Source organism: Mycotypha africana (genome assembly GCF_025528875.1).
Source record: "Mycotypha africana strain NRRL 2978 chromosome Unknown BDF20scaffold_2, whole genome shotgun sequence".
NCBI lineage: Eukaryota > Fungi > Mucoromycota > Mucoromycetes > Mucorales > Mycotyphaceae > Mycotypha > Mycotypha africana.
In genome coordinates, this window is record NW_026515726.1 from 3,098,779 (window position 1) to 3,120,936 (window position 22,158).

At 39.4% G+C, this 22,158-nt stretch overlaps 8 protein-coding genes across 8 annotated transcripts; 6 read left to right on the top strand and 2 right to left on the bottom strand.

Annotated features, from left to right (window-relative positions):
• The first annotated feature begins 3 nt into the window (after positions 1-3).
• Positions 4-1,870, top strand: BDF20DRAFT_855593 (Thiolase, N-terminal domain-containing protein). The gene is made up of 2 exons (XM_053080250.1): positions 4-675; positions 975-1,870. The coding sequence occupies exons 1-2, from the start codon at positions 149-151 to the stop codon at positions 1,693-1,695; spliced, it is 1,248 nt and encodes a 415-aa protein (XP_052939782.1). The 5' UTR covers positions 4-148; the 3' UTR covers positions 1,696-1,870.
• Positions 1,812-3,249, bottom strand: BDF20DRAFT_855594 (uncharacterized protein; the record flags this gene model as incomplete). The annotated part of the gene is made up of 2 exons (XM_053080251.1): positions 3,011-3,249; positions 1,812-2,945 (listed from the first exon to the last, which is right to left on the bottom strand). Coding segments are annotated over exons 1-2 (976 nt in total), but the record flags the coding sequence as incomplete, so codon positions are not given.
• On the bottom strand, positions 2,751-4,751 carry BDF20DRAFT_330698 (uncharacterized protein). The gene is made up of 2 exons (XM_053075213.1): positions 3,011-4,751; positions 2,751-2,945 (listed from the first exon to the last, which is right to left on the bottom strand). The coding sequence occupies exon 1, from the start codon at positions 4,625-4,627 to the stop codon at positions 3,200-3,202; it is 1,428 nt and encodes a 475-aa protein (XP_052939784.1). The 5' UTR covers positions 4,628-4,751; the 3' UTR covers positions 2,751-2,945; positions 3,011-3,199.
• A 742-nt stretch (positions 4,752-5,493) lies between these two features.
• BDF20DRAFT_331165 (S-adenosyl-L-methionine-dependent methyltransferase) lies at positions 5,494-6,717 on the top strand. The gene is made up of 2 exons (XM_053075217.1): positions 5,494-5,706; positions 5,821-6,717. The coding sequence occupies exons 1-2, from the start codon at positions 5,651-5,653 to the stop codon at positions 6,524-6,526; spliced, it is 762 nt and encodes a 253-aa protein (XP_052939785.1). The 5' UTR covers positions 5,494-5,650; the 3' UTR covers positions 6,527-6,717.
• Positions 6,718-6,816: 99 nt separating this feature from the next.
• Positions 6,817-8,789, top strand: BDF20DRAFT_813205 (protoporphyrinogen oxidase; the record flags this gene model as incomplete). Its single annotated transcript, XM_053076862.1, has 3 exons — positions 6,817-7,086; positions 7,196-7,855; positions 8,016-8,789. 3 exons carry the CDS (start codon positions 6,817-6,819, stop codon positions 8,787-8,789), a joined length of 1,704 nt encoding a protein of 567 aa, XP_052939786.1.
• A 405-nt stretch (positions 8,790-9,194) lies between these two features.
• On the top strand, positions 9,195-12,268 carry BDF20DRAFT_331357 (uncharacterized protein). The gene is made up of 6 exons (XM_053075218.1): positions 9,195-9,521; positions 9,593-9,663; positions 9,738-9,880; positions 9,952-10,195; positions 10,272-12,137; positions 12,202-12,268. Exons 1-6 carry the CDS (start codon positions 9,406-9,408, stop codon positions 12,234-12,236), a joined length of 2,475 nt encoding a protein of 824 aa, XP_052939787.1. The 5' UTR covers positions 9,195-9,405; the 3' UTR covers positions 12,237-12,268.
• A 2,654-nt stretch (positions 12,269-14,922) lies between these two features.
• Positions 14,923-16,675, top strand: BDF20DRAFT_855621 (uncharacterized protein). The gene is made up of 2 exons (XM_053080252.1): positions 14,923-15,790; positions 15,870-16,675. Exons 1-2 carry the CDS (start codon positions 15,244-15,246, stop codon positions 16,328-16,330), a joined length of 1,008 nt encoding a protein of 335 aa, XP_052939788.1. The 5' UTR covers positions 14,923-15,243; the 3' UTR covers positions 16,331-16,675.
• Positions 16,676-19,744: 3,069 nt separating this feature from the next.
• On the top strand, positions 19,745-21,427 carry BDF20DRAFT_815583 (uncharacterized protein; the record flags this gene model as incomplete). The annotated part of the gene is made up of 4 exons (XM_053077093.1): positions 19,745-20,049; positions 20,173-20,569; positions 20,738-20,953; positions 21,272-21,427. The coding sequence occupies 4 exons, from the start codon at positions 19,745-19,747 to the stop codon at positions 21,425-21,427; spliced, it is 1,074 nt and encodes a 357-aa protein (XP_052939789.1).
• Positions 21,428-22,158: the final 731 nt, after the last annotated feature.

Here is a 22,158-nt window from a genome sequence, read left to right on the forward strand (position 1 = left end):
TCTTAATAATAAAAAATACGACTAACATCATATTAATATTTTTTTTTCGTTTCCAATATAATTTTACTGATTTGTGCTCCTCTTCTCCATCTCCTTCTTCTTTTTCCTTCTATTTCAATCTTTTACAGTAAAGCAGCAGTAAGACAAGATGGCTTCTCGCATTCAACAAGTAACAAATCATTTGGCTCCTTCCGACAAGGTTGCCAACAAAATCGGTGTCAAGTCTCCTGAAGACGTCGTCATTGTCAGCGCTCTTCGTTCCGCCATTACCCGTGCTCGTAAGGGCGGTTTCAAGGACTCACTTCCCGAAGAAATTTTGGCTGGTGTCTTCAAGGCCATCATTGAAAAGACAAAGATCGATCCCGCTATTGTCAACGATATTGCCGTCGGCAATGTCTTGCCACAGGGCGGTGGAGCGACCAATGCTCGTATGGCTGCTCTCTATGCTGGTTTTCCAGAGAGTACTGCCGTAGCTACCTGTAACCGTCAATGCTCCTCTGGTCTTCAAGCTGTTGTTCAAATTGCCACAGCCATTCAAAGCGGTTTGATTGAAGTCGGTATTGGTGCTGGTGTAGAATCCATGACAAAGAACTATGGTGCTTCTTCTCTTGCTCCTACTTCTGAAAAGATTGCTGATGCATGCGAATCAGCTGCTGATTGTCTCATTCCTATGGGGTAAAGTATAACTTGCTATTTATCTTTTTATACAGAGAGACAGCGAGAGAGATAGAGTGTGTGTGTGTGTGTGTGTATGTATGTGTGTGATATTATAGAGGGATGTAGGATGAATTAGAATGAGTGCATACAAAAGAGACATGAGAACAGCTGATCTTAAGAATATTGGGTTTCATTTCTATTGATATCATTATTTTCCCAGAAGAGAGAGAGCTCATACGGCATTTTTTTTACAAAAAAACTATGCATCTTATATCGAGCGGTTATTAATGTTCTTTTTCTGTGTCGGATTCATTTAGTATCACTTCCGAAAATGTGGCTGCTCAGTTCAATGTCTCTCGTGCCAAACAAGACGCTTTCGCCGCTTCTTCTCACACGAAGGCCGTTGAAGCTCAAAAGAACGGCTGGTTCAACGAAGAAATTGTCCCCTTAGAAGCTACTGTGATTGATAACGACGGTAACGAAACTACCGTCGTCGTTGACCGTGACGATGGTGTTCGTCCTGGAACCACTGCCGAAAAGCTTGCGAAACTCAGGCCTGCTTTTGACGAAAACGGTTCTACCACCGCTGGTAATGCCTCCCAAGTTTCTGATGGCGCTGCTGCAGTGCTTCTCATGAAACGTAAGACCGCTGAAAAATACGGCCTGCCCATTCTTGGTAAATACATCACCTCTGCTGTGGTGGGTGTACCACCCAAGGTGATGGGTATCGGCCCCGCTTATGCTATCCCCATTGCTGTCGAGCGCGCTGGTTTGAAACTTGCTGATGTCGATATCTATGAAATCAACGAAGCTTTTGCTTCTCAAGCTGTTTATTCAGTTGAAAAGTTGGGTATTCCTTTCGAAAAAGTGAATCCTAAGGGTGGTGCTATTGCTTTTGGTCATCCATTGGGTTGCACTGGTGCTCGTCAAATCGCTACTCTCTTACCTGAATTGAAGCGCCAAGGTAAGAAGGTCGGTGTTACTAGTATGTGTATTGGCTCTGGCATGGGTATGGCTGCAGTCTTTGAAAGAGAATAAAGAAGGATATCGGATGTAGAACTTATTGCACCCAAGGATTGACACGTATTACTCTATGGGTTGAAGTTTTTTTTTTTTAAAAAAAACAAAGGAATACAAAAGAAAGGCAAATATCCTGAATCGTTCCTTTAGTCCTTCCTCCTTTTTTTTTTTTTTTTTGTTAAAGACAGCTCTTATTCTATACATATTGATAGAGGACGACTCTATCATGTTACCAAATGAACTCTCAGATACCAATAAAAAACGAACCATTTTTCAATACAGGATTATGAGATTGCATTCATAAAAGAGGTATATAAGACGTTTTGGGTTTATTCTTCGTTTACTGTTAAAGAATAAGTGTATTAGAAATCAGAAATCAGAAATCAGGCTGGGTAACGTAGTGATAAAATAATGTTGTGTTTAACAAATGTACTGTTTAAGAAAATTGAAAGCTAATTTTACTGTCTAGTGTTCGTTTAATTTTTCAAGTTATGACCCTGGATAACTTTTTCGCGCGTTTAATATCTCGTCTCGCGAGGGTCGAGGCTGAATTGGAGACCATGGGGTTGGTTAGTCCGCGTTTACTGTGGTTGTTGCTATGGGTATCATTGAATGAAGAGTTCACATCATTTTTTCTCTTTCTAGTAGTCGTTGAAGCACCAAATGCATCGGTGTCTAACAAAGCCTGACGAGAAGACAACGCTGCGTTACCGAAAGGGTGCATGGGAAGCAGTTGGCCCTTCACAATGGCAGAATTCAATATTTGAACATCAATTTTCAGAAAAGTGTCCGATTGATCTGCTGTAGTTCGATTATAGGGTGAAAATATAGACATTCTCGGAGGCGACGACATGCTGGGTCTATCTGCTTGTTGATCTTGCTGATATTGATGTTGTTGTTGCTGTTGTGAGTGATGAACATAAGCCAATTTTGTTAATTCATTGGAATACAAGTAAACCTCATTATTGGGGCCACTGGTGGTAGTGGTCGTGCTGTCGTCTATTGCCTCATTATCTACAACCGACTCACTTCTAAAGAAGAACTTGGGTAGCCAACGAGCAAAAATATTCTTCTTACTGGCCTTTACAACAGCGGTTTCTTTTTGTTGAGGATATGCATTTAATTTATCGTTGATCCACATTTGAAGTTCATTAGGTCGCACAGAATCTAAAAGAACGAGATCAGTGGAAGCATGTTGATCATGGGCAGCAGGATGGTAATAATTTGAATAGAATCCGTTCAAGCCATCATCTAAAAGCTTATCAGGACTGTAGAAAGATTTTAGGTCAGTAGAGTTGGCAATACGTGGTTTCAGCTTTTAGATATACATTACTTGTTGAAAGAACTGGAGCCTATCGTGGGATACTGTGATTTCCCGGTAGCAGCAAAGTAATCGGAACCGCCCACTGTTAAATAGTTTGATTTTGAGTTTTGTGTTGGTAGGGTAAACAAAGCAAAAGAGAAGAGCATTAACTGGCAAAAATGCAAAAAAGTTAGTATATCTTCGATGTAAGGGTGTTCGTTATGCATGTAAATAAATGCTCTTTACCATGAACATGACGCCAGTGCTTCTTGTGGGTTTCTGCTGTTGATGCTGGGAACAAGGATTCGTGTCTGACAATGACTTGTTATTGGTTGTTGAAGAGGAAGATTGAGAAGACATCTGAATCACAGTTTGCTGATTATTATCGCCCTCTTCATGCATCTTTAATTTCATTTTCAGGTTTTGATTCTCTTCCTCAAGAGAACGCAGTTGAGTTTCCAAGGATTGCACCTTCTGCGTTAGCTGTTCGTTTTCTCTTGTCAATCGTTGTTTATCTTCTTCCAATGAGTTGAGGTGCTCACGTTTTCTTTTACGCGATAATAATGCAGCTGCACGGTTCTTGATCAAACGCTCTTGTCTTTTTTTAATTTGAGCTTGGCGACTCGCTTCTTGGCTTAATTGTTGCTGTTGCTGCCCGTTACTATTATTAGTAGCAGTAGTACCGGTAGCAATGATGGTATTGGATGTTTCCAAATTTTTTGTGGTATGACTATGAAGGCTTGTTGTTGATAAAGCGCTAGGCGAAGGAGATAATAGAGCCGGCTGTGTTTCAGATTTGACACCATTGTCTATTGTTGAGGTGGTCGTTGATGAAGGGGGAGGACTTGTTGATGAAAATTTCTGTTGACTTCGGGGATCGAACTCTGTTGTATTGAATCTAGGAGCAAGTGGTTTAGGTGCTAATAGAGTAGGTGGTACAGAATAGGGTTGATGTTGATGGTGATTAACAGGCTCTCGTTTCCTTCGGCCTCGTTTCTTTTTCGGCTGCTCCGTTTCTGAACTGCTACTGTTTTTACGGCCTTGCTGCTGTTCTTGCTGCTGCGGCTGTTGGCCATGGTTTGATGGTTGTGGTATGAATGTAAGATTGCTTGGTACAGTAGATAGCGGGGGAGAAATATATTGCTGCATAGTATGGCTGGTATTGTTGCTGTTACTGGCAACAGAATGATCGACAGTAGTTTCTGTAGTAACGAAGGGTGTTATGAATGGATTGACGGGAGGTAAGAGTAATGGAAAACCATTCAGAAGATCGGCCGTCATAGTGGTTGTCGTAGGTCCAGAGGTACCCGCTCCATTAGCTGGCATTGGTATGGATGGGGAGGGTGGAGTCAAACATGAATTGATAAAAAGACTGTTAGGAACAGCTGTCAAATCGTCCCAAGAAGTAGCAGAATCGTCAATATCATGAATATCGAAATCAGTTGAATTCTTGTCCATCATAAACTCGTCAGCATCATGCTTTACTGGAGAGGCTGTGGAAGAGCTGTACGGCGAGGAGGAACCAGAAGAGGTGGAAGAAGGTGGAGATAACGGCGTTTCTGCATCAAAATAGTCAGCATTCAAATAAGCCATGAAAACGTCGTCTGGGTCTTCTTGTTTTATGGTATTAGATTTCAAATAAGTCATTCTGTACTTTTTTACAAATAGGGTCGATATACAAATAGATAAGGAGCCGATGAATTGTCAATCAAGTTGACAAAAGAAAAGATATACAGATATGTTAATGTATGTGAGCTCAAGGGACAAAAAGAGTAAATAGAAAGAAACTAAAAAAGGGAGTTTAATGATAGATTTTTCTAGTTACTGCTACGGCCCAAAGAATTTCTGACCTTCAATTGGGGTGACCAAAATCAAAAAAGCGGTGAAGTTGTAAAATGAATGAATTTTCATCAGGTAACTCACATGTCGATATCGTAAGCAATGCGAATATGCAGAGCTAACAATGCAGCGTACGACAATAAATGGTACACAGCAACAACATAATGTTACATTTTCTTTGCAATACGTACCCTTGTTTTCCTCGTTTGCACAGGCCCAGCCTCCTTGAATACTGGCTTACAAACGAGTTGGAAAAAGGTCTTATCTTTAACATTACCTGCAGTAAGATATGAAATCATGCTGTATTCTATACATCATTTTATTAAACATGACAAAGGAAGAAAATAGAAGGGGTGCCATGCTAACGTGCCCAATTTCTTAGATCTGACCCAAATAAAACTAGAAGCTCAATGCTTTGAGCCTTTACATCATCCATCTCTTTTTTAGCAACTACTAACTGTTATGTACAAACAGACATTGATCTAATAGTACTTTTATATATGGGATGGATTTGTCAAGTTCAACTTTGAGTTCAGTGCTCTGCATGGTATTCTTTTAGCTCGAAATAATTATTTGAATATGGCAGGCGTCTTTAATAAGTAAATATCGCATCCGGTTTCTTTTATACATTTATTTGTTTCATTTTACTGATGAAGTAAAAAAAAAAGGTTTTAGCACCGTTTCAATCCGTTGTTAACACCGCTGCCCTACAGAAGATAACTGAGCGTTTCCGCATTAAAACTCATACAAAGCCCGAGGAGGCCTTTTTTATTTTTTGTCTGCCAACGACCTTTCTTCAACTCGAGAACTTGTACGTTATACTTTGAAATCATGGAGCTCCCCAACATACAAGATTTCGAAGCATCCAAATTAGGCACTAAGTCATAGTAAAGTAAATAAAAGTAGTTCAAAGCGATGTATACATGTATTTTCACTATCCTCCAAAAAGTAAACATGTCACCAACCAAGCCTTTTTATTGCATTTTATCGTAATAACACAGTTGGGATACAGTATACGATCGTGAGAATGACAATTTTAAAGAAATAGGCGATATTGGAGAGATCTGGTTTGGCGAGGAAAGTGTGGAGAAGATGGTCGAATGGGTAACCGAACAAGCCACCGATCCTGACACTAGCATTATCGACCTTGGCTGTGGCAACGGACATCTCCTTTTAGAATTAAGCCAAGAAGGTTATAGAAACCTTCATGGTATTGATTACTCTGAATCAGCCATCAAATTAGCAAAAGCAGTGGCAAAAGAACGAGGTTTAGATTGGATTCGTTACGATGCTGTCGATTTCTTAACCAACCCCAACTGGGCTGGATCGATGAAATATAAATTAATTTTAGATAAAGGAACATATGACGCCATCTCTTTACATCCTGATCAAGTAACAGCAAAAAAGGAAGGCCTGCCAGGACCAAGAGAAAAATATGTGGAATCAGTACGTCAGTTGATAGATCCTAAGGATGGGTACTTTCTGATTTCAAGTTGTAATTGGACGAAGGAAGAATTAATCGAGAACTTCAAGCAATGTAAGTCATATCTTGGATATGCCCTTTTTAAATACAACCAGAAATTAACCACACTTTTCATACGTTATATAGACTTCACCTTTCACTCCAATGTAGAATATCCAGTTTTCGAATTTGGAGGTCATTCTGGCTCAAAAATTGTCACTGTAGCCTTTACCCTCAATCAATAAACTCTCAAGCGGCAATCATGTTGTTTGTTATGCCTAAGGATGAATAATTTGCCACTTTCAAAATGCTGTGCATGTTGCCGTGGTTTTTTGTCTGTTTGTTATCCATAATCGACCCACTTTCTGAGCTTCAATGGGAAAATGTGCAGCGATCTTTTTTTTTTTTTTTTAGAATTTTTACGATTTGCCACAGGGAAATGCTTTGCATCTTACTTTTCCTCCTTACTCTTCTTCTTACATTACTTATTGAACACTAGATCTTCTCTCTCTTTTTATATTCTCTGTATTAATCAATGACTGTAGCAATTTTAGGTGGTGGTATATCAGGTCTATCAGCCGCTTATTATCTAGCTAGATTTGCACCTCCTACTACCAAGATTCTTCTTATCGAGGGTAAAAACCGCGTGGGTGGTTGGATTCAAAGTCAAAGAGTAGCACCAGGAAACTACGACTTTAAGAATAATATGCCCCAGGAAAGTGAAGATAAAGATGATATATTATTTGAGTCAGGTGCAAGAAGCTTACGTCCTAAAGGAGTCAATGGTGCTATCATGCTAGAAATGGTACAGTGTCACCAAAGAGGCAGTCATTCTACAGTGGAAATAAAGCATAAATGCAAAACACAAGCTCTAACACTTTGTTTCTTTCTATGGACTTTTTCCTTTTTTCAAGATTCACCATTTGAAACTCCATGAGGATGATAACCTTCTATGTGTACCAAAGACTGACCCTTCGGCCCAACACCGTTATATCTATTATAAGGATAAAATCAACACTGTGCCTACGGGAATCGCCTCACTTTTAACCCACAAGCCGCCGCCTGTTTTCAAATCTGTTATTTCAGCTGGCATTTTAGAGCTCTTCCGTCCTTCACGCTTCAACTCGCAAGGAGAACTCAAGGACCCAAACGGCGCAGATGAAACTATATATGCATTCATGAAGAGACGATTTAACGAACACACAGCTATTAATTTGCTGGGGGCTTTAGGACACGGTATTTATGCCGGCGATATTAAAGAGTTGTCGGTAAAATCCACCATGCGTTTCTTATATGAAGCAGAAAGGGTTCACGGTAGCGTCGTTAAAAGCATGATATTAGGCAATAAGAACACCGGCAGTATGAGAGAGAGAGGTCTTGCGGTGAGAAGCAGGAATGCCGACCCTGAATGGTTTGGAAAAATGGAGAAAAACAGTGTGATTGGATTCAGAGATGGATTAGAAAGCCTACCGCGAAAACTGAGAGCTTGGTTGGAAAATTGTCCTAATGTTGAAATACTCACTGGTGAACCTGTTGAATCTATCCAGACTGTATCTCATGACCAAGAAATTAAGGTAAGGAAAAGAAAGAAGCAATGTATTTCCATGAAAAGGACGCAGTAAGAGACAAAATATACAACAAAAGGGGCCTGAGCGTGCGTGTACTTGTATATTGTGGTAAAGATGAACGACAAAAATCTTACTATGTTGTATATGTCATGTTCATCCTTTGTAGATTAAAACAAAATCAAAAGATATCTTTGCAGAACACGTCATATCGACACTTCCCTCTATCGACTTGAAAAAAACACTCCAACAAAAACCTCTACCTCATCTGTGTCATAACCCCTCCGTTGATGTTGCTGTTGTTAACATGGCTTACTCTCCTGAGGAAGCAACACTCAAATACGATGGCTTCGGTTTCTTAACTCCTCATCGAGATACCAAATATCCTATGCCCCTTCCTGGTACCCTTGGCGTTATTTTTGATTCTAACGCGTTAAAAGGTCAAGATACCAAAAAATGCGTGAAATTAACCGCGATGATGGGTGGTAGTGATTGGAAAGATGCATTTGGCAACGTGCCTATTGATCAACTTGATCCTAAAGACGCATATGACTATGCTCGTAAAGTAATGGATACTTACTTGGGTATTCGTGCTGACCCAACGCACTCTTTGGTCAATCTGTCAAAGCAATGTATTCCTCAATATTTAGTGGGTCATGAAAGCCGTATGCTAGAATTACATCATGCAGTGAAGGCCAATTATGGCCATCTCATGAGTCTTACAGGCGCTAGTTACCTAGGCCCAAGTGTACCTGATTGTATCAAGCATAGCCGCATGCTAGTGGAAGAATTACTAGTATCAGGTGCATTAGCTACTGACAAAAGCCGCCGTCAAAAGGTGGTGACCGGCCTTGGTAAAACGGTAGAAGGTAATAATACCGATGAAATCAAGGACAGCGAAAGAATAAGTAAGGGCAATCTCAATGTCATTATGAATGCTTGAGCAAAACAAGTTGCATAAATTTCTTTCTATCTATTTTGTACATAATTCCTAAATCAAATAAAACTTTCATTTTGTGTAATGAACCATCGACCCAACGTCACCACTCATGATGGGGGTTAAAAAGGAGTCTGAAAGCAGTGAAAGAAAGAAAGACTTTTTTTCCCTTAGCACTGCCTTTTTTTTTCTCATACTTTTTGTTTTCATTTTTTTCTCCCGTTCTTTACTTATTTCCAATAGAGCTAACATAGCAGCTAACAACGAGCATCTGTTCACGTCCACTAAAGAAGCATACAGCAACTCATTCTTCTCAAACTACAAACGAAAAACCCTTCAAAAAAAAGTGAGTTTTAGACATCCCTTGACTACCAGATTGAGCCTACAGAATTACTTACGCGTGAATCCCTGTACGGTTTTTCCTTTTAGAACATTTTGTAAATCACTACGAATCAACAACTCAACGCTTTGCAAGTACCACTCAACAAATAGTTCTTTCTCGACCTTACGAATATTTAAAAACCAAAAAAAAAAAAAAAATTATAACATCCTTCAACTCCTTTTTCTCCACTCAATAAGAATTTGATACTGCTCATCAACAACACCATCAACATCATTAACAATGTCAGAAGAAAAGAAAAGCGTCATCCGATATACAAAAGAAGAAATGATTAAATTACATGACAGTCCGCTTGTACAGAAACCTGAAAAGATGCCATCTTTACTAAGTTGGTTCGGGTAAATGGTTATTAAAAAACTGATTTTGTAAAAGCACATGTGATTGACTAGAATGTCTTTTCTTGTAATAGAGAGGACCAGGATTCCCCAGCAACAAAAAGTATACTTAATGGTTCCATTATGATTCGAACAACATCCACTGGTAAATATCATTTAAGCTTTTCAAGTCAAAAATTTATCCCTTTGCTCATCCTATTCCATACTTTTCCACAGCAGATAAAAATATAGTTCTCGGCCCAACAAAAACTAACTTTGCATCATCTACTTATGGTGGATTGAAAAAGCTGGATGACAACAATAGCACGACCTCAGCAACCTCGAAGCTACAGCAAACCACTTCAGCAAGACATCATAGACAGGTAACTGGGACAAGAAAAGCATTTATTCTTCTAATGAGCGACGTAAGGTTATTTATACTGCTGCTTTATAGTTGGAAGATAGATCGACTACATTAAAAGACTACAGCAGAACATCGCGTGGTCTAATATATACAGGAGATAAAGGATCTTCTTATTCACATAGAACGTCATCTGATATGAATAAATCACTATCTGACAGAAAGTATATGGGATCGTCACCACCACATGGCAATTACAGTAATAACAACAATATGAACAAGAATCGATTCAATAATGGAACCGAGCGATTAAATAATGGCATGGCCGGTGGAAAACGTGAGATCTTTATATGTGCAACATCATTGATAAAGCCTACTTTGACTCATATTCACCCCTTTTTTTTTCCCACTAGAAATGAATTATAATAACCGAGCCAACAACCGACATCACAACAATCATATGCTAGGACATAATACCAATCATCATAATATGGGTATGGACAGAGATTCAGATAGATCGGAAAGAGTGCCCGAGTGGATGGATTATACGCCAGACATTGATAAATCACCATTAGAGGCATCTAAAGAGGCTAAAGTTGACGAAGAAGATGCGAAAGCGAAATTTGCAAATGATTTAGAAGCTTGGAAATCAAATATGAAAAAAAGAGATGGTTTTAATGATGGCACAATCTCTACAGCAACTACTACAAGGAACACAATAACAGCGGATAAAGCAGCAACAACATCAAAGCCATCCGATACAAAGTCAGTAGAAGAGTCGCTTGCCACCCTCGCTTTTGATTCGCCTTCAGTAGTTACACCATCAACGGATGCTTTATCCTTCTTTGAAGATAGCCTCTTAATTGAGCCTCCACCGATACGTAGAGATCAAAAGAGTGGTTCTCGTTTCGCCAAGTTTTTCGCTAAAAAGGAGGAGCCCACCTCTGATGTTACAACTGCTGTAGTCGAAGCACCTGATCAGTCTTTAGCCCAAAGGATGAACCAATTGAAGCAACCACCATCAGTAGGTGTAGGAGATCAGCAACCTCGTTCGATTACTCTGAATGACTTATTCAAAGCAGGCTCGCCCATGGCAAACTTAGCAGCGACGGAAATCCAATCTAAACCTGAGTCACCTCTGTCCCCTCCTATAGTTTCCGATATGTTAGAGAAGTCTCAGGAACACCCAGTCCGTGTCTTTTCTGAAGAGGATATTTTGAAATCCTTGGGTGCGAATAAAGCCTCTGCAGCTGAACAAAAGGATCCTGTTGTCAAATCACCTAATCAAAAGAACAATGAAGATGCCATTGGTTTCAACAGAGTCCTTCAAATTTTATCTCAACCTAAACCTTCTTTATCCTCTCAGCAACAACAAGAAGAAACAGAGAAAGCTACTTATCAGCAAAAGTCCAATAGTAACAAGGGGTCACCTCGCTCAATAAGTTCACCTCAAGCCAAACCTTCTGTTTCTACTTCCTCTAGCACTTCGGCATCTGTTGCCAGCAAGTTTGGTAATAATTTGCCAACTTCCGTTCTACGTCAAATGAGCGCACGCTCATCAGAAGGCAGATCACCGTCACTGCATTCTAGTAAAACGAATACTCCTCATTTGTCGGAAATGCGATATTCTCCTTCTGCTAAACATCAACAACAATATACACAACAGCAGCAACAGCAACAGCCACAGCAACCACAACCACAACAACAACAGCAGCAGCAGCAACTACAGCAACAACAACCTATGCTACCTCATCAACATCACTTACCAAATGGTGGTATACCTTTACCTCCTCAGTATTTCCCCTATCACCATCCTCACCATCCACAGCAACAGCAACCTTACTCACCAGGTCAACATCACCCTTCTCGAATAATGTCTTTTGAACAAATGATGCACTTTAGTGGTGCAGGTAACAATGGTGACATGTCGCGTGGAATGCCTCCGCCTCCACCCCATCATCCTCCAACGGGAGCTCCACCGCCTCCTCCTGGATCACATCATGGCCCACATCCTCCCCACCTTTCCGCTGACCAACAACAACGCTTCCTGCCTCCTCATATGATGATGGGCCCTCCACCACCTCCACATCATCCTCATATGCTCCCCCCTGGAGGACAGAGACCTTTGTTGACACCACCTATCGCTACTTTTAATCAACCATTACCTCCTCAGTTACAAGGTAGATTCCCTCCTCCTCACCAACTGCCGCAACAACAACAACAACAACAACAGCAAAATGATATGATGTTGCCTATGCCTCCTCATGCCTTGCCTAATGGTAAGATAGTTGGTTAATTGTGATCGATTTCAAATGCTAATTTCTTTGCTTATCTCTTGCTTAGGTCTTCCACCCCAGATGTTTGGTAAGAACCAGTAGAAGCATGAAGAAGCCCAAACTGAGAGATAAAGGAAAGAGAACGTTCTTGCGCCCATTCCACGCTCAGTGCAGCAGCACCTTAACGTTTAAAGAAAAAAAAAAAAAAAAAAAAATAATTACTCTGAAAATCTTTTTGTTTCTTCTCTCCTTACGCTTTCCCAAACTTTTTATTATTTTTTTTTCATTTGTCAAAATAAAAGTTTTATAAGAAAGATTTTGGAGAGAAAGCCATAGTTTGTCTTTGGGGCTGTTCGATTGTTGGATGTGAAGGAGGCTAGTACGGAAGTTAGCAATACAGCGTCGCAGAGCAGCTGATTCAGATCGTTGATTGAGCGGAGAAGAAGCGTAATCTTGCCAGATCGGAGAACGAGCAAGCTTGCAATATAACGATTTACTCTGTTGCTGGCCTATATATGGGAGTAGTATCGAGATGAAAGTATCAGTAGGCAGTGAGGTAGAACGTAATAGGAACTTAGCTTGTAGGATGAAGGAGTGTTCTTTCATGGTGGGCAGATTGGCAAGGTGGAGCATAAGTCGGGCAGACGATCTACTGGATCCACCAAAGATTCGTCGAATACACTTGTTCTGGGAATCTTCGAATTGTTTATATTGCTTCGCGGTTAGGGGGCTAATGGCCAGTCCGTATTCCATCTTTGCGCGGACTAATTGGGCATATACCGTAATGAGAGCAGTTTTTCGAATCCACCAGGATTGACACCGATTGCTGCTAATTGATTCATCGTAGTAAGGGCCTTAAACGTGTTAGTACGTGCTAGTTCATTTATATCTATACTACCACCTGGTTGAAAAGATATCCCTAGATAAGGAAAAGTGAGCTGACGTTGTAGAGGAACTCCATGAAGCTGGTAATCTATAGGGTGCGTTGATTTGTCTAGGATAACACATTTATTCGGATGCCAGCGATAACCTAGACATAGACTATGAGCTTTACATTGTTGCAACAGCGTCTGAAGATGACCTTTATCAGTCATCAAGACGACATCGTCGGCATATAGTAAACGGTTGATATTTAGAATCAATTCCGGAACAGGTAAGGAAAGATCCAGTGGGCTTGGACGGAGCAGTGTAGGTAGTTCGTTAATATAATATGAATAGAGTATAGGAGATAGTATGGATCCTTGAAGGACACCAGTAGTAGGGCTGAAAGGCTCTGACTTGGCATTGTTCTGGAGGACTTCAATGCTGACATCGTCAAACATGTTTTGAAGTAGAGCAAGGAGCGGTTCTGGAATATGGGGACGAAGCACTGTTCATATGACGTTACGGTCAACCGTATCGTACGCTGATTTGATATCGAGGAAAGCTAGAACTGATTCGATCTTCTGCTGGCGTTTCAAAATATTGCAGATTTTCGCTAAACAAAGAGCTTGATCTAAGGAGCTACGGGTAGTACGGAATCCACCCTGCGCAATATCGAGTGGGGACTATTGGCCAAAAGGTAATTTTGGATGCATCGCTCTAAGATTTTGCGAAAAATAGATGTAAGACTAATTGGACGGTAGTTGCCTGGATCGGTTGGGGGGCCTTTCTTATAAATTGGAATCGTTTGGGCAATGCGCCATGACTTAGACGTATAGGACCATTTCCAGGTTAATTGGAAGAGATTTAATAGAAAGGGTGCTATTCGGTCGCTGACTGGTTGTAGCATTTTGATTTTGATATCATCCACCCCGGGAGCTTTCTTACGGGGGAAGCTTTTGATCGCATTCACAATGGTATCCTCAGATATGAAGAACTCGTTTAAAGTGAATGCTTGCGTTGGGTCAACTAGTGGTAATTCGCGTTGATACGGTGATGGAAGGTATTGACCCGGATGCGTGTATGACATTAGTACAGTCTTTTCAGTTCAGTTCGGACAGCATTGAAGTGATTTTCAGATTAAAGAACAAAAGAATTGGGATCTTGAGTACATTATTTTTGGATATAGTATTGATAAAATGTATACTCGCGTTCAGTCTCTGAAGATCCTACTCTATCACTTATGAATGATATTTGGTTTCCTGCTGATTACCCATTGTGCATATGGGACAAAATCTCGGTATATTACTTAGATCCGATACATTATCGGAACTCTATATTGGAAGCGTGGTAGATAAAAAAAAAAAAAAAGAATGTCTGTTTTGCACGTTTCTTACCTTTAACCGTTTTTTTCGCCTAATACAACATTTACAGTATATTGTAAGTTTACAGTAGACATAAGCAATACTAGGAATTCATACTTCTCAATCTTCTTTCAACTTTCGGCAGTTTCATCATCGAGAGCAGCTAACTTCGTTTTCTTCTTTTCATTAATGAGAGCTTCAGCTTCGGCGTAGAGCTTATGCCGTGACATAAGAGTATACGAATCTAAGTAATTTTTAAGAAAGAAAGAAAAAGATGGAGAAAAAATAAAGGAAAGGGAAAAGTGAGAGTAGTTAGATGACAACATTTTTCTATTTATCACTCTATTACTGTTTGATATATTGGAATGGCGTAATAGTTTTCTATTTCCTATGCTCAACAGAATGTGCAAGCAGAGCTTTACGCTCAATAAGGTCTATATTTTAGCTCTTCAAAAGGTGTTCTAAGAGAAAATGTGTAAAAGAAGGGTTATTCAGGTTGCTATGCTCCCACTCCTAAAGGTGCTTTAGGCTGAACCAGCTGCCACAAGTCCCATTTTATTCTAGAAAGTGTTTAGAACAGGTTGCTAAGTTTGTCCAATTTTATCTAATGGAAGAGTCTTGAAAATAGTTCGAATCTGAAGCGAAAAAACGGTAACGATGCAGTGGAATGTAATAGGTTGCGCAGTGAAGTTTGCATGATTTGATAAGAAGCCGCCAACCAATAAGGAGAAAGTATACCATTTATCCTCAGTTATTATTTTTATGGCATGGTCCTGATTTTTTTTTATTTTCTTTTTTTTCTTATTTCCAATTTACTGATCTTTGTATATAAACCGTCATACTACTTGTCAACATACCTCCTTTGATCTAATTCAAGTATAAACATGTCTGACGTAACATTGAACACAAGCAATGAAGATGTCGTTCCTGTCACTTCATCCGAAGCAAAAGTCCCTTTTTTCAAAAAACGATCAGCAAAGAAGAATATACGCAAACGAAAAACGCCTGTCTCGGTAAAGGTGGATTCGGACGATGACCATGACGATGACGATGAAGAAGAAGAGGCTCTCGTCTCAGAAGTAGTAACAAAAGATAGAAAAACAGCTAAAAACCCGTTTGTTCAGTCAACACGACGAAGACGTATCAAGAAAGCGGACGGCGATGTGGACGATGATGAAGATGATGTGGACGATCTAATCGGTGTACACTATTCAGCGGATAAAACAGCTACTGTGAAAAAAAGTGACGATGCTACACGATATGATACAGAATGGGAGTTACAGAAAAAGGAATTGGATAAGAGTGGAAAAGAACTACCAAAGAAGAATGCCGTCAATTCAAAAATGTCCGTAGGACCTCAACGAGCGCCCGCTAATTTGAGAGTAACAGCCCGTTTTGACTATCAGCCTGACATTTGTAAAGACTATAAAGGTAAAGAATTGTCTGCTTTATGGCTATGAACCATGAACATAAATCACTAACTGAACAACGTCCGTGACACATGATATAGAAACTGGCTTCTGTGGGTATGGTGATTCATGCATTTTCTTGCACGATCGTGGTGATTACAAAACAGGCTGGCAATTAGAAAAGGAATGGGAAGCTGCTCAAAAGAATAAGAATAAAATCGATACCGACCAATATGTGATTTCTGATGAAGACGATTCGGATGATGACGAGCTACCTTTTGCTTGTTTGATTTGTAGAAACGAATTCGACAATCCTGTCGTAACACGGTGTGGACACTATTTCTGTGAAGCATGTGCTTTGAAACAGTACAAAAAGAGTCCTAAATGTTTTGCTTGTGGTGCACCTACTCAGGGTGTTTTTAATACAGCGAAAAAATTGATAGAAAAACTAGAGGAAAAGAAACGACGAGTTCAAGAGAATGGTGAGGAAGATACAGAAGACGCTGGAGATTCAACGGCATTTATAGAAGGATTAGAAACAAAAGATGATGATGATGAATAATGATTGTAATAAAACATATTTTGTGGCTGTAGTTAGCGTATCAAAGTGTTTTATGAAAGTCTGTATATTATTTATGGAGCTATGTTTGTTAGTTATAAAGTATTTAAAGTGTAAAGATAAGACCATTTAAAAATTAGATAATTCACCCTCGCTATGACCTTTTGTTTATAATAATATATCGCTGGAATACAGTCATTGTTTCGTCTTTTTAACTGCCATTGTGGGCATGTTCACTCTTACTTGACCATAGTAGCTTACTCTCCACAGCCATTCAATTTTGGCCAAAATTGCTTTTCTTCTTACCCCCAATAAAAGCTCTATCTCGATGATTTGGTAAAATACGATACAGAATCTTGTAAACTTTTTGTATATTCTGTTCGGTACATGAGGATATGTTTCCTTCTTTATCATTAGCATTCGAGATATGTCTCATCACAGTTTCACGTTCGTAGTATATTAAGTATATTTTGAACTACTCTCACTTCTTACTATGTATTAGGATTCTAGCAGATAGTCTGTCTGGGCCACTTTGATTGGAAAAGTGGCAAATAATTCATAACGGAAAGTAAAGTTTCTTCGGGATAAGCAAACGAATCAAGAGAAGCTAATATACGCCTCCGTAAGAGAACTTGTTCGTTCAACAGCTTTGGAGTAGCAGTTGTATACTGATGAATAGTCATAAGTGGACTTAGAAGACGTCTGTAATGTATATCGACCTGATAGATACAAAACAACCGCATGATGTTAACATACTAGAAGTTCTTATCAACAGCAGTTTAAATTATAACAATTTAAATTATAAAGCTTATATTGTTTTCAAAGAACCATTTTCATACGTCTTTTTCGTTGCTGTAATGCTCGTCATGTTTACATAATAAATATAACTAAATGTCGTATTGATTTATCGTAGTCAAGGCGCTTTTCCTAGAGGTTTAACCTACTTTTCACTATCTTTCTTTTTCATTTTGCCTTGTTTTTGAACTTGTGTGTTTTTCCTTGACGTGCTGCATGGGGATGTTTTCTTTACATGTGATAGCAATTGTTAGTAAGTCGAGTTGCCAGCAAAATATTTCTGAGCCATCGTGGTAGCGATCTTGTTGATTTTTTTTTTCTTTTTTGCTAAGACGGCCATCTGTTGTTATTCATGACATTTATTTCTTCACTGCAACCTTCATAGATATTAAGTCTCAACTACTTTATCAAAACATTTCATATACTCTTCTACTTTTCAGAAGCATCATCAAGAGATTACTTTTAAAACGCTAAAAAAAACAAAAAAAAAAAAAAACGATGGAGCAAGGGGCTGGAATCCCTTGCTTTACTTGTTTGTTTGTTTTTTTTTTGATAAGTGGTAAATACATAAGTAAAGTTGCTACATGTTGAAGTACACACAAATTTCTATGACATAGTATAGGAAGACATGTCGAGGATCGTCCAGTTTATTGAAATGCGACGGTATCAGTGAAGATTCTCGGCGTTGAACAAGCTGTAACCCATACTAACTAAGCAAGGGGTTGTTGACTGTCAGAGTATATTTAAAGTAAATAGGAACAATCAAGTTTTCGTTTTATGGTTGATGGGTAGAAACGTATGTAGATGGTTCATTTTTGTGAGAAGCCGTTGCTGTCAAGAACATAAACGACAATAGACTCAATACATATAACGAGATCTTATTAACAAATACGATTTGTGTACGTAGGTACTTATCATAGAAAACTTGCACTTATTGCTATGAAAGAACGCGATGATAAAGATGTAGAATCAAACAAGAAGCGCCAGCACTATACTAAATGACATGGATAGTATGGAACGAATAGAACAAGAAGAAAGAAAAGCAAACGCAAGCAGTTCAATGAAAGTCATCAATGCTAGATAACATAAAGAAGGACCATATTCTATTGTTCTTTTACAGCCGTAAATACTTAAGGGGCTGCCTCCAAAATGCACACCTCGATAAGTAGATCTGCAGGTTGCAGTCCTTTCTCAAATGAAGACCAAACAACGTGATATGATGTGATAACATCTTGGAAAACATACTTAAAATGACCATCATCATCTCGATAAAGGCTTGAGGAGACGGTTCCCACAAAGATTATCACCATCTGAAGGTCTTCTTTTTCGGGCAAAACTCTAAATCTGCAAACAATATATAAAAGGCCAGTTTTTCTCTGCTTTTCCAAAGTCCCCTTCCCGCCAATTATCCTTGTGAAATCATAATGCGAATCGTCGGCTTCAATTCATTTTCCGCGCAAATATTTCATCTTTTGTTACACTTGCTATAGAAAAAGATAAGAGATCATCTACAATTTATTGCCAATTTCAACCCAGGGAAGCTGTATGAGTGGGGCACAGGGCAATAAAGAACGGACTTGTTCTTTGTAATGGACTACAGCTTGTTTTGATTTTATTGGATCAGCAATAACATGATACCCGTATCTCACCCATAAATGGGAAATCAGGTATTCAGAAGACCATGTGAAACATGTGCTTCGTTATAGCCTGGGTTGTATAATTCGTCGCTAGCAAGGAATTTAAAATGCATCTTTAGTATCTTTTTGCATTTCAGCTACTATTACTGTATTCTTGCTAAAGCTGAAAAAACGTTTATTGTTGGTTTTTTAATTTTTTTCAATAATGAAAAAAGTAAAGTTGCTCTCATGAATGCTTAGTGTGGTGCTCTATTGTTTTATGTTTCTGTCTTGTTTATAAACAATATACTTCATTCAAACGATGCTGGACTTGCACACATCTAGGAAGCTAAACTAAAATGCTCTGCTTTGCTCCGCTCCAACCAATCATATCTCATGAGTCATTCATGTAGGTTTTCGACAGATGGGAACAATAAAAAGCGCCCCCCGTTTTAAAAAATTTTCCTGCTTTTCTTCTTTTCTTTCTAACTTGTTGTACTTCTTCTAAACAAAGCGTTACTATACGTATTTACTTTTCCTACTGCACTTTACTTTGCTATATTACTCCTAACCCTTTGAAACCCTTTGAAACCCTTTACTTTTTTAATATTTTCCCAAGTTTGTGTACATTCATAGAGACAATGTACACTTCCACCTTTTAAACATCCTTTATCTTTTTTTTTATCTATCCTAAAAAAGAATAGAAGTTAAATAACCTCCCAAAAAAGAAGTTAAAAAATAAGTTAAATAAGTTAAAAATGGCCTATTATTATATGTTCAACGGAAAGCACGTAGGTAACGACGTAGATTGAAACAGAAAACAACGACACAATTACTGGAAACAATTACTTTAATCAAACAACGCATTATTTTGGAAACGTACAACATTATCTCAACAACAACCACAACAACAAGGATGAATACAGCCACGACTATGAACAATACTACCCCAACACAGCAACAGCAACAGCAACAGCAACGAGACCCCTTGCTCTTCCAACAGCAAATGAATCTTACTCCACCTACACAGCAACAGCAATTTTTCTCCTCTTCCGTTGAAGACACCAACAATCTCTTTACGGATATCTTCAAGGATGCTTCAATTGACCAGATATTGAATTCTGTCTATCATTCACCCATTTCCTCTCCAGGTTCGTCTGCTTCGGAAACGTTGGATAGCCCTCCTCCCTCTGCTTTACTTCAGGATCAATTCTTAGGGGATCTTTTGTTGAGTGCTTCTCCTACACTTACGAACACCATGCCTGGTATGGATGTTATCTGTCAATTCGATGCTTTGGATCAATTCATCAAGTCTGAAGATTTGGCTGACCTGCCTTTGATGAGTCTACCTACTGTCTGTCATTCAACTGACATGAAGAATACTCAAATGCCCGAAAATGACAAGGAGAATATGCCAACTCAACATTCATGTAGCACAAAGACAGAACAGCCACAAATGCATCCACAAAGTTCGAAGCCCCGTACCACCACAGTCACTACCACCACCACCACCAACACCACCACCACGAGTAATAATAATAAGAAGAACTATCAGGGTCAATGCACTATGGCTATCAAGATTAACACGCACAAGTCTGCGCGTCCTGCACGTAAATTAGAATGCTTTAACTGCAAGGTGACCAAGACACCCCTTTGGCGTAGAACACCTGATCGTAAGCATTCACTTTGTAACGCATGTGGTCTTTACTATAAGCAATACAATTGCCATCGTCCTCTTCATATCAGAAACAAAACTCATACGATCAGGAACGCCTCTCATCCTTATGCTTGCGAACGTGTTCTCCCTATTACTATTCATCAGCAGCCAGCAGTACCCAAGAATAATGTGACCTCCATTGCGGATACCGCTGTACCTACCTCAGAACTTTCCCATGGCATGAGTATCACCAACGTTACAGCTCCTGCTTCTGTCAACAACAACAACAGTCCCGTATTAATTCTTTCAACAAAGACCGATCACACGACCGGACAAGCGGAGAGTGGTAACAGTAACAGTAGCAGTAGCAGCAGCAGCAGTAGTAGTAATCAGGAATGTGCAAACTGTCACCAAACACAAACCCCTCTTTGGCGTAAAAATGAGCGTGGAGAACCTGTCTGTAATGCGTGCGGTCTGTATGCCAAACTTCATCATCGTGATCGACCAGCTGAAATGCGCAAAACGACCATTCAAAGACGCCGTCGTGATTGGAATACGGTAACAGCAGAAGACGAACCAATGGAAGACTCTCTTTTGATGGAAGAACAACAGCATTCTGCCAATACGAGTGGTTCGGGCGATAGGATGGAAGTTGTCTATGAACATCCGCAAGAATCGATTTCCGAACAACCACACCTACAGCAACAAGTCATTGAATCGGCAACAGCGGCGCCAGAAGCGGCAACTTCTCCTGTACCCTGTAGTACAACAACAACAACAACAACAACAACAGCAGCAGCAGCAGCAGCAGCAGCAGCAATGAGCAACTCTGCGTCTGCTTTGTCACCCAATGTTTCTCCATTGGCTGGCTTGGAGGAAGAAGATACTCGATTTGTCTCTTTGTTACTTCAAATGAATCGTGATCAAATGCAAGGTTTTCTCGGCATGCTTGAACGCCGATGTGATTTCCTTAAAACCATTCTTAATGCCCCTGTCCCTACAAGCACTCATACTACTCGTTCTCATGAATAAAACTATTTTTTTCCAGAGATAGGAAGCATTTCATTATCATTGTTTATTTTTTATTCATTTCGTCAATAAAAAACCATAAAACCTTTTGTTCAATAAAAAAACGTTCTTCAATACTTTTTTCCGTGTCTGTGTCTAATGTACAAAATGTTAAACCGCGTACACAAGTGAAATCAAGAGAGTTTCCTGTTCTCAACAGAATAGAAATTTTCGATCCGGCAAACTGAAAAATGTGATTCGCTTACTTTTAAAACCAATAAATGGGTATAGAATTCTCAAAAAGGCAAGTTTCCCTCCCGCCCCCCTCTTTCCCCCTTCCAATGTCAAAATGGCTTGTGGAGACCCACCCGTGATCTAGAACCGCTTAGATCGGAATTCTACAACTGTCCTTTTTTTCTACACACATTATTCCATGTTATCTTTATCCAACTTTGGCATTACGTGGTTCTTTTAAGGTAGAGAGGACAATATCAAATGTACAACAAAGATAAGCAAAATGGAAGGTGGATCGAAGCAAAAGAACCTTGAAGAAGAATAGAAGCAAAAGGGCGAGAATGAAATAGAAAATTTTTTTTTTCATCGTAAACTATTGGTGTTCTATCATTCGATTTGAACCATCTCTAAAGATAGGCACTCACTTGTACAAATTGTGATGCTCGAAGAACGCTTTTCGGTGCCTTTCTTTTCTTTTCTTCTCTTTTTCCATTTTCCATTTTCTTTTTCTTCTATATGTT